Genomic DNA, 12,241 nt, shown 5'->3' on the forward strand with positions numbered 1-12,241 from the left:
ATAAACAACATTTTATTCAAAATTACAGACAATAGTTACTCAGTGCCTGTGTTTATAGAAATAGAACGGAGGTTTCTATGCATACACAGAATTTTGAGGAGATGACTATAATCCCACATTCCAAGGGACAAGAAGTCTGAAGGTGATTAAATTGAAAGATTCAACACACCGAGCTACTTTTGTAACCGTATATTCTATAGAGCAGAGCAAAACCCTCCGGGCTCCGGGAGGCTGGGAATGCTGGGGTCTAACTCAGCACAGTCACTGGGAAGCAGTGCGAAAGCTTTTGGGGGTTTTTAATGACAGAACTCAATTAAAAATGAAATACTTTCAAGCAATAGCCTCATTTCTTTATGAAATACAGACGCATCAACTCAAATTCAGAAAGGTACTCTAAGATAAATGGGTTTATGAATAGGTTATCGAAGTTTCAGGTAATTGTTATGTGACTTCCCCCCGTCCCCCCATTAATCTGCTTTAAAATCACAAGGGTTAACTGAAAATATAGTATTTCTATATTTTGGCTGAAAATATAGAAACTGTGATCAAATGGTTTGAATCTTTCTCAACTCTGTTCATTATTAACAAACATTCCCAGTGCTATTATTCAATGACTCATTTTTTAAACACACTCTTTTTAAAACATTTTCTTTTAAGTTATACTGGATCTTGTGACATTATGAAAATCTCTTTCTCCTCAAACTCTGTTTGATAAATTTTCACCTGGTTAGAATATCAGCATTCTGAGAATTCTGCATTTTAGGGAGGTGTTAGCGTATCTCCGTTACAGCTCTTATGGAAAGACACTTGTCTAGGCACAGCAGGTGTGTTTACATGAATGATGACTTGAGTTCACAAGGGATTAACTTTTTTTTTTCTTGCTTTTGATTTATATTATTTTGTACATCCTGAATTTTAGGGTTTAGGTTTACAAATCATTGAGTATCTAGGTGGCTTGCTTAATCTGAGCTTTTGAACTTCAGATGAACCTGGGCTGAGGTTTTAAATTTGTGATGAAACCTGAAACTAAGCAAGCTTTCCCTGGTTTCAGTTTAATTGTTGATGTCTTCATAACTTCAGGGCATAGGAAACGTGTGTGTCTGGCACAATTTAGAAACCCGTGATGTTTTTTAAAGTCAGGTCTGCTACATGCACTCTAATCGACACTTGGGGCGCAGCTATTCTGCAGTGGCTATACCAGAAATCCTCAACGATCCTTTCTTGTGCCACTTCCCAGGCCCTAATTTTCCTTCTGCACCTTCGTCCTTAGTTTAGCAAGTTCCTCTTCTAAACTTTTAATATGTTCCTTCAGGGTGGCCTTGTCTTGCTGAGCTTTCTGACTGGCTTGGCTTCGTGCTTCTTCAATCTTTCTTTCATACCACTTCTCCATCTGGGTAGCAACAGCCTCAAAAAAGTACTGGGTAATCTCCAGAGCTTGGGAGGTGTCTCGAATGTGAGAGGCAGTCTGCTCGCTGCCTGTAGCTGGTGGTGGATGCCCGCAGGTGGTGCTGGGTGCTGGTGGCTGAGCTCGATGCCTCGTCTGCCCACTTTTCCCAGACTTCTTGGTTTGGGTGCCTCTGTGGACGCAGGGCCCAGCCTGCTGATCACATCTGGCTGCCTCTTGTAAGGGCAGCAAGGCTGTCTGGACCTTGACGCTCCTCAGTCGGGAGCCTGTGCAGTCAGAGGAGGACAGCTCCTGCTGGAGCCTGTGGGCAGCCGTGGAGCCGAGTCCCTTTTCCTTGGGCCTGACCACCCGAGGGGAACTGTCAGAAGCTGCAACTGGACCTGCCGTCACCACTGACGGATCCACAGCTGGTTTGGGAAGGAAAACACAAGTCAGGGCAAAGCCACAGTCACAGTCACAGGGCTGCAGGTCAGCCTCTGAGAGCCCCGAGAATCCTGCAGACCACCAGCCTTCCCACTCCCCAGCCCGCATGCAGCTTCTGCTCCGCCCTTCCTGCCCCTTCGCTCCTGATGATCATCCGGCTTGTCAAGGCTTTCAGGGATACTAGTTAGCCATGCTGGTGGCATTTAAGCCAAAAAAGGTGCTGGCCTTCCCTTTAGCCTGTCTCAACCCACTCTGGAAGGCTCTGGGCACCATTTCCTGATGGCCAAGGATGGCACAGCTCACCAAGTGTCTCAAAACATACCTGGGCATTTACCAATGAGAATGAACATCCCTTTCCACACCACAGCCCCAGGTACTGGATCCTTGAGCAAAGCTCCAATGTGGAAAGGCGGTCCTACCCCCATTCTCAGAGCTCCACATCAGGCTCCATAACTAGTCCTCGCATGAAAAATTTGCCAAGGATTTTCGCCGTTGTCATGAGCATAAAGAAGATAAAACCACAGTCCCAGAGATGGTCTATGGCAGTGGTCTGCAAACTCATTAGTCAACAGAACGGCAAACCGTGGCTTGCGAGCCACCGCAGTTTGCTGACCACTGGTCTATGGTAACAGAAGACGCTCAACATACCAGAATCCCCCATGGAAGCCTAATTTCTAAGTCTCTGAATGTCCTCAAAGCTATCACTGCGGGTAATCACTGTGGCTAATGTAAAGATGATTTGCTGGAAGCATCTCTTCTCTAGCACCTGAGGCAGCTGCAATACATGATGTGCACTCAACGAGGTCTCACAGAGTTGGACGAAGGTAAAAGGCCAATCACAGAGGAGAAGAGGGGGAAGAGGTACAGGCACCTGCTGAGGAGACAGATGTCCATTCATCACCCCTCAGGATGGGGTCCACTCTACACCATCAACACTGTACCTGAAGCACTTGCTATCAACGATCAAAACAATTCTTTTATTCCTTCATTCCAGTATGTTTTGACCACTTAGATAAGAGTGCTTTACTCTGCACAGGACCTGCATATACAGCAGTGAGAACACCTGATCCTTGCCCCTACAGTTTGCTCTGCAATCCAGTTTTCCACACCCTATCACACGGACCGCCTTAGGATGCAGGAGAGAATAAGATTTGGGTGTTTTCATCACCTCTGGGTGGAATGGCTCTCTCTCTGCATGAGGGTTACCTGTGGAGGACTCGCAAGTAGATGGCGTGGATTTAGCCCTAGAGGCCCTAGAATCTCCCGAAAGCTTCAGTTCTAGATTCTGAATCTTCAACATGCACCAGGTTTTTAATTCATCCACCAAGGACATCTGAAAAACACCCACAAAATAATCAGGTGAATTTAATCCATGGTTAATGAATAAAGCATCAAGAATGGACTTTTAAACTATGATAGTTGAGAATACCATCTTGACAAGCCCAAAGACTGTGGATAACCCACCCTCCCACAGGCCACACACAACCTCTTTGCTTGCCCTCTATAGACCAGGATTCACCCAACACCCGGCTGACAGTGTCTGTAATCTTCATTAAGTGACTTAGAGCCACCTTCAACTCAAACACCCAAAGCTTCCCATGTCTTCCCAACTAAGCAGTTCTGCCTGCTTAGGAGCACGGGCTCTCATACACCACAAGTGCTCACTTTACGTCTATTGTTCCGAGTAGACCACACACTCCCTGAGGGCAGGAACCAGATCTTGTTCAATAGAGTAATGGCCCAACGAACACACTACACATAGACGGGGTTCGGGGCAGACGTCACATTTCCCCCAGCATGTTCTAGGAACTTTTCAGTCCCCACCTAATGCCAGCATATTCAGAAACAAACATGAACTGAAATACAGGTCCTTTCCTATTGACTTCATCACAAAGTGATGCAAATGACGTGCTATGTGCTGCAAACCCTTTCAGGGGATCGCAGCCTCTGAGTTTTCAATGACAGGTCTCCGTCTTTAATTCCAAGGAGAAGTGTGGTAAATCACCAGGTAAAGACTGATGGGTACTGTTTTTCACCTGTCGTTTCTCGCCCTCAAGCTTCTCTGTGTCCGAGTGCTGCTGCAGGCGGCTCAGGCACTCTGTCCTCTCGGCCGAGAGTCGCTCAACCATCAGCTTGTCCAGAACACGCATCTAGGATTCAATGGGCAAAGACTGCATGGCTGAGATGACCTAAGGATGGACCCCTGAGGAGGGGATCTGGGGTACCAGACAGGGACCAGAGAGAGGCAAGCAATCCTCCACCCTCATTCTATTCCATTTTCATGCAGTATTCACGGAACTCTCATTTTTCAGAATTCTAATCAGGATTCCATGTAGGCCAATGTTTCTTTTTCTCAGTTGTTAAAGTCCCTAAGGGGTTTAAGAGACTATGAATATACAGTAATTATAAAATTTGAGCCAACACAGACCTTGTAGGTAAAAGGGAATTTCTATAGGTCTCAGAACAGTGTTTCTGTGACTATGATTGAAAAGAAAAACTATTTCTTAAAGTATGGAGCAATTCTCCCCCTTTTATTTTTTAAAAATATATTTTTATTTCAGAGAGGACAAGAGAGGGAGATAGAAACATCAATGATGAGAGAGAATCATTGATCGGCTGCCTCTTGTGCGCCCCCTAATGGGAATGGAGCCCGCACCCCGGCAAGTGCCCTTGACTGGAATTGAACCTGGGACCCTTCAGTCCGCAGGTTGATGCTCTATCCACCAAGTCAATGCAGCTAGGGCTCTTCTCCCCCTTTTAAATGTTAGTGGCTGCCTAAGAGGTAGTGAAAGCAGCTGGATGCTCAGGGCATTTATCCAGCCAGTGCACAAATCCTCGTGGTGCTTCACTAAACATGGCCAAGGCGAGCGTGAGGAAGGCTGTGGAGGGAGTTCAATGGGACTGATCAGAGAAGAAATGACTGTCACCACCTCTCAATCACATGTCCACTGGGTCCCCTCTTCATCTTGACACTTCCCACAGGGCCCTAGGGGCCAGGAGGGCTGAACCTTCCCTGCTTCGACAAGGTCCAAAGAAGAGGAAGCAGTGGTTGTGAGGGGGCCATCCCACTAGGGCTCACGGGGAAGCGCCTCTCCTGTCAGGGACAGACAAGACGTTCCACCCTGGGGTCAGTTCTGCAGATGTGGGAGGACCTTTTGTTTTGTCTAGTCAGCCCTGATTCGTCTCTGTGAACCGTTCTCCCGTTTTCCACGACTGGCCTGCTCTCCCGCCTCATTATCCCCCATACAGAGGGTTGCCAAAGAGACCATGCTGACACACAGCTTTGTCCCCCGCATGTGGGACTGGTCAGGCAGGGGCACCTGGCTCATGCGGGGCCACATCCTTCCCCTGCAATTTGGAATTAGGACTAAGAGTCTATGCCCCAACTGTCACCTTCCTTGAACCAAAGAGAGGTCCTCGAGATATCTCAGCATTCCCCAACTACATTCCTCTTTGGGCTTACACTAGCTGAAGTGGGTTTTTATTCACAAAACAGTTTTAACCAATATATTATGGCTCCAAGAAAAGACTTCTTAAATGGGCTTTCCACTAAAGGCAAATAGCAAATAAACCTTAAAAACTTTCAACCTCTTCTCTGATATGTGGAATCTAAAGGACAAAATAAGCGAACATGTGAAATTGAAAGAGGCTCATGGATATAGAGAACAGACTGACGGCTGCCAGAGGGGAGGGGTTTGGGAGATAGGTGAAAAGGTGAAGGGATTGAGAAGTACAGATGGGAAGTCACAGAGCAGTCCCGGGGATATAAAGTACAGGGAATACAGTCAATAATACTGTAATAACTAAGTAGCATGCTGGAAATACCGGGGGAACACTTTGTAAATTATACGAATTCATGCACCAGTGGGGTCCCTCAGCCTGGCCTGTGGGATCAAGCCTTAACTGGCTCTCTGACATCCCCTAAGGGGTCCTGGATTGTGAGGGGATGCAGGCCAGGCCAAGGGACCCCATTGGTGCACCATCAGAGTCGGGGAGGGACCGCGGAAGGGCTCTAGGGCATGTCTGGCCTGTCTCACTCAGTCCCGATTGGCCGGACCCCAGCAGCAAGCTAATCTACCAGTCGGAGTGCCTGCCCCCTGGTGGTCAGTGTATGTCATAGTGACTGGTTGACCGGTCGACTGTCTGCCCCCTGATGGTCAGTGCACTCATAGCGAGCGGTTGAGCAGCCTTAGCATATCATTAGCATATTACACTTTGATTGGTTGAACGGCTGACTGGCCGACTGGACACTTAGCATATTAGGCTTTTATCATATAGGACTAGAGGCCCGGTGCATGAAATTCGTGCATGGGAGGGGTCCCTCATCCCGGCCTGCACTCTCTCCAATCTGGGACCCCTCGGGGGAGGTCCAACTGCCAGTTTAGGCCCCTAAACCGGTAGTCGGACATCCCTCTCGCAATCTGGGACCGCTGGCTCCTAACCATTTGCCTGCCTACTGGCTTGATTGCCACCTAACTGCTCCCTTGCCAGCCTGCTGGCCCCCAACTGCCCTCCCCTGATGGCCTGATGGCCCAAAACTGCCCTCCCCTGCTGGCCTCCAACTGCCCTCCCCTGTTGGCCTCATGGCCCCCAATTGCCTTCCCCTGCCGGCCTCATGGCCCCCAACTGCCTTCCCCTGCCAGCCTCATGGCCCCCAATGTCCCTCCCCTGCTGGCCTGATCGCCCCTAACTGCCTCTGCCTTGGCCCCCACCACCATGGCTTTGTCCAGAAGGAAGTCGGATGGTAGGAAGATGTATGGTCTCCTGGTCTAATTAACATATTACCCTTTTATTAGTATAGATATTATATAGGACTAGAGGCCCGGTGCACAAAATTTGTGCATGGGGGGGGTGTCCCTCAGCCCTGCCTGCACCCTCTCGCAATCCGGGACCTCTCAGGGGATGTTCGACCGGCAGTCAGACATCCCTCTTGCAATCCAGGACTGCTGGCTCCTAACCACTCGCCTGCCTGCCTGCCTATTCACCCCTAACCACTTGCCTGCCTGCCTGATCGCCCCTAACCACACTGCCGCGGCTTCGTCTGGAATGACATCCGGAAGGTCGTCCAGCTGTCCTGTCTAATTAGCATATTACGCTTTTATTATTATAGATTGGCCTGGACTCCTTAAAAAGTTAGTGTTACAGGGGGGTGGGGGGTGGAGCTAAAAGAATCAGGAACTGTTCTACAGTAAAAGAGACCCCAGAGATAACACAAATGCACAAAAGATTCACTGGATCCTGGGCTGGTATTTAAGATAAAAACCACTATGCTGTACACCTGAAATGAATACAAGGTCATATGGTACATAAACTGTAATTGAAAAATAAAAATTTAAAAACAAACAAAACCAGCTATAAAAAAAAACAACATTTGGGGAGACTTGAGAAAATCTGAACTGGATATTATGCAATTGTTATTCATTTTCTCAGATGTGATGATGGCGTTGTGTTATGAAGGTGAAAGTCCTTATTCTTAGTCAAAGCACTCAGAAATATTTAGAGGTGATGTGGCAGGACAGTCTGCAACTAAACCTCAGTCAGTTCAGCAAGAGGAAGGTGTTTGAGAGACACCCAAAGCCAATGTGGCAACACTACACTGAGTCTGTGGGGAGACACAAGATAATATACTATTATCTCAACTTTCTCTATGTTTGAACATTTTCAAAATAAAAACTTGGGGAAAGGAAAAAACTAGAGACATGGTAATTCTAATTTTGTATGTAATGGGAAAGAGGTATGGAGCACATAGACATATAAAAAGACTGGAAGAAAATAACCCAAATATTAATAGTGCTTTTTCATCACTATTAATAGGGCTTACAGGCAACTTATTTTCCTTTCTAATTTTCATAATTTAAAAAATGCTCTGTAATAGGTACATATTACTTTTATAAACAGAAGCATAAACATGTTCTTTAAAAATGTAAATAAACAGGCTTCAACAGAACCACATAGGCAGGCCCCTTCCTGTCAGCCCACCCACATGCTGAGGCAGTTTGCAGAACAGGAAGGTGTGCCCAGGTGTCTCCCATCACATTTTCACCAGAAACCCGCGCACCAGGAGGCTGGGTGCTCGCTTACCTGGTGCTGCGTCTTACTCTCCATGTGCCCCAGCTTCGTATTCATCTTATCCTGAACTGATCCCAGCTCCGCTTTGATCTCCTCCACAGTTGCCTCCAGCTGGTTCTCCAGCTTGTTGATTAGGGGTTCACATCGACAACCATTTATTGGTGCCTAAGAGGGACACAAAAAAGGAATCGATCCAACTCATTTGGATCCTTCAAAAACTGAGTTTTGAGTACCCATCATGTACCAGCCAGCAAAGCAGGGGGTGCCGAGATGGAGGCCCCAGGAAGAATCAGAGTGGGTAACGGAGTCCAGGCTGCTTTTATCCAATCTGGGCCCTCAAGATTATCTAGTCACCTAAGGACCGTGCAGAAAGATCTGTAACCACCCGATTGCCTGGGCCTAAGCAACAGGAGGGTCTCACTGTTTAGATGGGGCGGGCCACCTGCCTTCTCCTCAAAGCTCATACCCACTTAAGCCAATGCCTAAAGTGGATATTAGCCCCAGGATATGGTGTTCGACAGACAACCCTGCTGCAGGCCCATGGTCCCACGTCCGACGGTGCTCAGCAGGTACCTGCATCACTTTCCCATCCTTGCCCCGGTACAGTGTGTAGAGCTGGTATGCTCTGAACTCGTGAGGAGGGGGTGGGGGTGAACATCGATGTCTGGGCCTCTTTTTCGGGTGATTATGAACATGTAAATTCTTCTGGTGTCCAGGCTGTTGGTCTGCCGGTGGGGTGGGGTCGGAAAATGCTGACACCTGTGGGAGAGGAAGAGCCAGCACCCTCAACACTGTGACAACCGCAAGACTGATCCCTGGCCAGCGGCTCCCATCTCACCCACTTTTGGGCAGAGAACCCCGCCCGGCTTCATCTCATGGTGTTCTACTCCAAGCACCACATTCCAAAGAAATGCATCAGCAAGCTACCCTTGTGCCTGACGCTAACCAGACTTAATTCTGTGCTCTGGCTCCAAACCAGCCAGCCAAGGGAAGGCGCCTTTTGGCCATTGGGCATGAAGCTGTCCCAGGGCCCTCGGTCAACCGGCTCCCAGCCCTCTCTGGGCGGCTTTCACGTGCCTCCTGACCTTGGGCCTTGACTTTCTCCTCCTGTTGTCCTTTGCTCGGGGCTCTGGGGAGGCCGACAGGAAATCTTCTCCGGCCTCTTCTTTTCTGGGTGCAGCCTGGTCACTGCTAGGGGTGTCTCCTGCCGAGACACTTCCCTACAGAGAAAAAGAGCCCAGAAACAGGTTCTACTTGCCCCCTTGGCCTTTTTCAATAACATTGTAAAATTCTGTTTGCAAGACTCCGTCCACCACAGGACCATGGGAACCTCTGCCGATGACCCATTTCAGACACAGGGCACTGCTTGGTGGTCTTAACTGACCATGTGCGCTTTTCCCAGGCAGTTGAATGTTTGGTTTTTACTTTATTTATTAGGAGTCAAATCAAATACTCTTGGATCTAATTCAACGTGAACTTCAGGAACCTCATCATTGGAGATTTCTGTGTTTTTTTTGTATCTCAACAAAACACCACCCCCTCATTCTTTGCACATGGATCCTCAAATCATAGCAGAGAGAACCCTCTGAAATGAAAAAAAAAATGTTTCTGGTCCTTGGGAGAACTTTCATAAATTACTATTTACAACCGAAATAGGAGAAGAATAAGTACTTGGTATAAAACGTTATGTGCCCCAAGTTCTCTCTCTCGCCTGGTCTTCCTCCTGGGAGTGGTCCCGTCCAGGGCTGCCGTGTGTAGCAGTGCGAGCTGTTCGCTGCACACGGGCACCTGGCAAGGGGGTAAGTGGGCACAGGGAGCTGAAATCCAACTCAGACTCTAGTCACCATGTGTGTCCCTGCTGCCCAGAGAGCATCGGTTTCTAATCTGCACAGCCTCAGCCCACTCCCTACGCGGACAGAGGAAGCCACCTTCGCCAGTGGTTCTCAGAATGTGATCACATCAGAGCCCCCGGGAGGACTGTTCAAACAGACGGCTGGGCCCCAGCCAGTCTGATCTAGTGGCTCTGAGGGGAGGCCCCACACCCAGAAAAGCACTGCTCACCATGACTACGGGCACAGTGACAGAGCGGTGGTGCTGGCCGCAGGGCAGCGCAAGGCCAAGGACACACGGGCTGGAGACCAGCACATGGCAGGGCTGGGAAATACGGGCAGCACACACGCAGGCACACAACTGGAAATCCGGAGGGAGTGGAGGACGTGACGCCAAGGGAACAGACTGGCAATAGTCTGAGGGACCCCGGCGAAAGGAAGAGACCAGAGGGCATGGCAGTCGCCAGATGAACCCGGAGGAGGCAGTTCCCACCCCCGAGAGCGGGTGGAGCTGGGGAGGGCCGGGAGGGCTACCCCCACCTTGCTTTGTGCCACCTCATCTCTTGGCACAGACTGAGCTCTCCTCTCTTCCTTGAGCCTCTCTCTCTTTTTCCTCAGACTTCGCCCACGACTGAAGCGCAAGACCTGAAGGAGGCAAGAGGCATCGTTACAACCGGTGCAGCACAGGCGAGAGAGGCTTCTCCTGGGACCTGGCGCTCGGACCTGAAGGAACTTCCAGCCCAACAGGGAGACCGAGCGTGCACATCGACCACCTCAGACCTCCTGCAGCGCCTCCCGCTGGGCACTTCACAGACCCAGAGATGGACACTGTCCCTGACCTCAGGCAGCTTGCAGTCCGTGACGATAACAGGCATTTGTGTGCCAGGCCAGGGCCACCACGTCGGTGTGCAGGCTGTGCACTGCCAACCTCCAGAGAGCACCACTCACACAGACAAGAGACTGGGACATGAGTGGCGTCCCCGGAGCTGTCCATGCAGCAGTCCTAGGCCGGCACAGCCTTGGTGCACTGGACCCAAACTACCCATCAGATTGTCTCTTGGTCAAACCATATCCAAGTCAAGTACAATTTGACTAAATAACATTGAGATACATCTACGACCCATGGTACCCACCATGGGGCAGGAACCTTTTCCCCAAAAGGAAGCATTTGGTCGGCCCCTTAGAGAGGTGGAATGGACACAGGCAGGTACGTGGGGTCCAACAGGCCCAGCGATGGTACCCAGCAGCTGTAGGGTCCCTGGGCAAGTTATCTGACACCTCTGCGCTCTATCTTCTCACACGTGAACACAGAAGAGTTGCTGGGATTAACCAAGGAGGTGGCTGGTGCACCTTGGACCCTCAGTCACTGCCGGCTGCCTACATGCCCAGAGGATGCTTAACCAGAGAACAGGTGTTTGAGCTGGCGGAGACCACCACTGGCCCGGCTCCACGCCCTTCCCCCAGCGCCTACTCCCACTTCCAGGGTTCACCTCCTCTCCCCAAGGAGGTCCAGAAAGTGGAAACACTATCTTTCTGCAATGAACAACATGTTATTGTTCTCTTATATAAACAGACAAGGGCTCTCTGACATCCCCCAAAGTATTTTTCATCTGTTTCAGACTTTCTTCTCCTGTTCATTATGTTCAAGTGACACCCTTACAACAAAAAGAACCTTTATGGGCAGTGGATATCACATAAAGGGAAAACCCCTGACAATATCTGCCTGCAGATAAACCCGATTTTTAAACCCTCTTCTCACCGCCTGAGCCAGCAGTTCTGAAAGCCTAGGGACCCCTGGGTCATGAGATTAAGACTTTAATATGAAGATGATGTGGGCCCTTTTCACTCTCGCTCTCTCCTGAGTGCACAGGGGCACTTACCAGGGGCTGCATACGCGGGAATGGGACAGACAGCAGGCAGAAATCAATGAACCCTGCTACCTCTACTAGTAAGTAAGATGGACAGTAGGGAGATCTGCACAAATGTAAGACAAGGCTGCTCAATTTTTGTTCTGAAAGGTATTTTTTTTTCACAAGATAATGCTATTTCTATGAACACAAAATGGATTTCTAATTTGTAAATTAATAAACATCTTTACTATTTCTCAAGTTTAATTTGAATTATGATAAACTACTGATGAATAAAATTCACATAAACAAAGCTCCTTGTCACCTCCAAAATATTTTAAAAGGGTCCTTAAACCAAAAGCCTGAGAACCACTGTCCTGAGCCTTTTCCAAAGCTAAGTTTAGACTTATTAAAAGTCGAGTCTGATAAAAGGAAGCGACTCATTTATGGACACTTACAACAGGATACAGTACCAGGTTCTGCCTGAAGTTCACTTTCAGAAGCACTATTGAACCATGTCAATAAAAAATGAGAAGTGACACTCAGAAGTCACCCAAGCTAAAAATAATCACCAGAAAAATTCCTTCCATAGACCATGTTACCAGCCAGTGAACAATCATATAACCACCAAATGAAACATCATCAATCTTTCCCAATTCCCAGAAATC

The 12,241-nt window shown here is 48.7% G+C and overlaps 1 protein-coding gene across 5 annotated transcripts in view; it reads right to left on the reverse strand.

Annotated features, from left to right (window-relative positions):
* Window positions 1–12,241, reverse strand: part of ANKRD6 (ankyrin repeat domain 6) — a 146,857-nt gene continuing 134,616 nt past the window's right edge. For 4 of the 5 annotated variants that reach the window (XM_080664932.1, XM_080664936.1, XM_080664935.1 and 1 more), the window contains 7 exons: window positions 10,267–10,371; window positions 8,983–9,117; window positions 8,471–8,656; window positions 7,910–8,062; window positions 3,865–3,978; window positions 3,035–3,161; window positions 1–1,812 (listed from right to left, as the gene is read on the reverse strand). In XM_080664932.1, the coding sequence (XP_080521058.1) occupies window positions 1,241–1,812; window positions 3,035–3,161; window positions 3,865–3,978; window positions 7,910–8,062; window positions 8,471–8,656; window positions 8,983–9,117; window positions 10,267–10,371 (1,392 nt within the window). In that variant the 3' untranslated portion in view covers window positions 1–1,240. The remainder of the gene's footprint in view (window positions 1,813–3,034; window positions 3,162–3,864; window positions 3,979–7,909; window positions 8,063–8,470; window positions 8,657–8,982; window positions 9,118–10,266; window positions 10,372–12,241) is intronic. The other variant, XM_080664934.1, reaches the window with a different exon arrangement.

The sequence above is a fragment of the Plecotus auritus genome, assembly GCF_963455305.1.
Source record: "Plecotus auritus genome assembly, chromosome: 4".
Taxonomy (NCBI): domain Eukaryota; kingdom Metazoa; phylum Chordata; class Mammalia; order Chiroptera; family Vespertilionidae; genus Plecotus; species Plecotus auritus.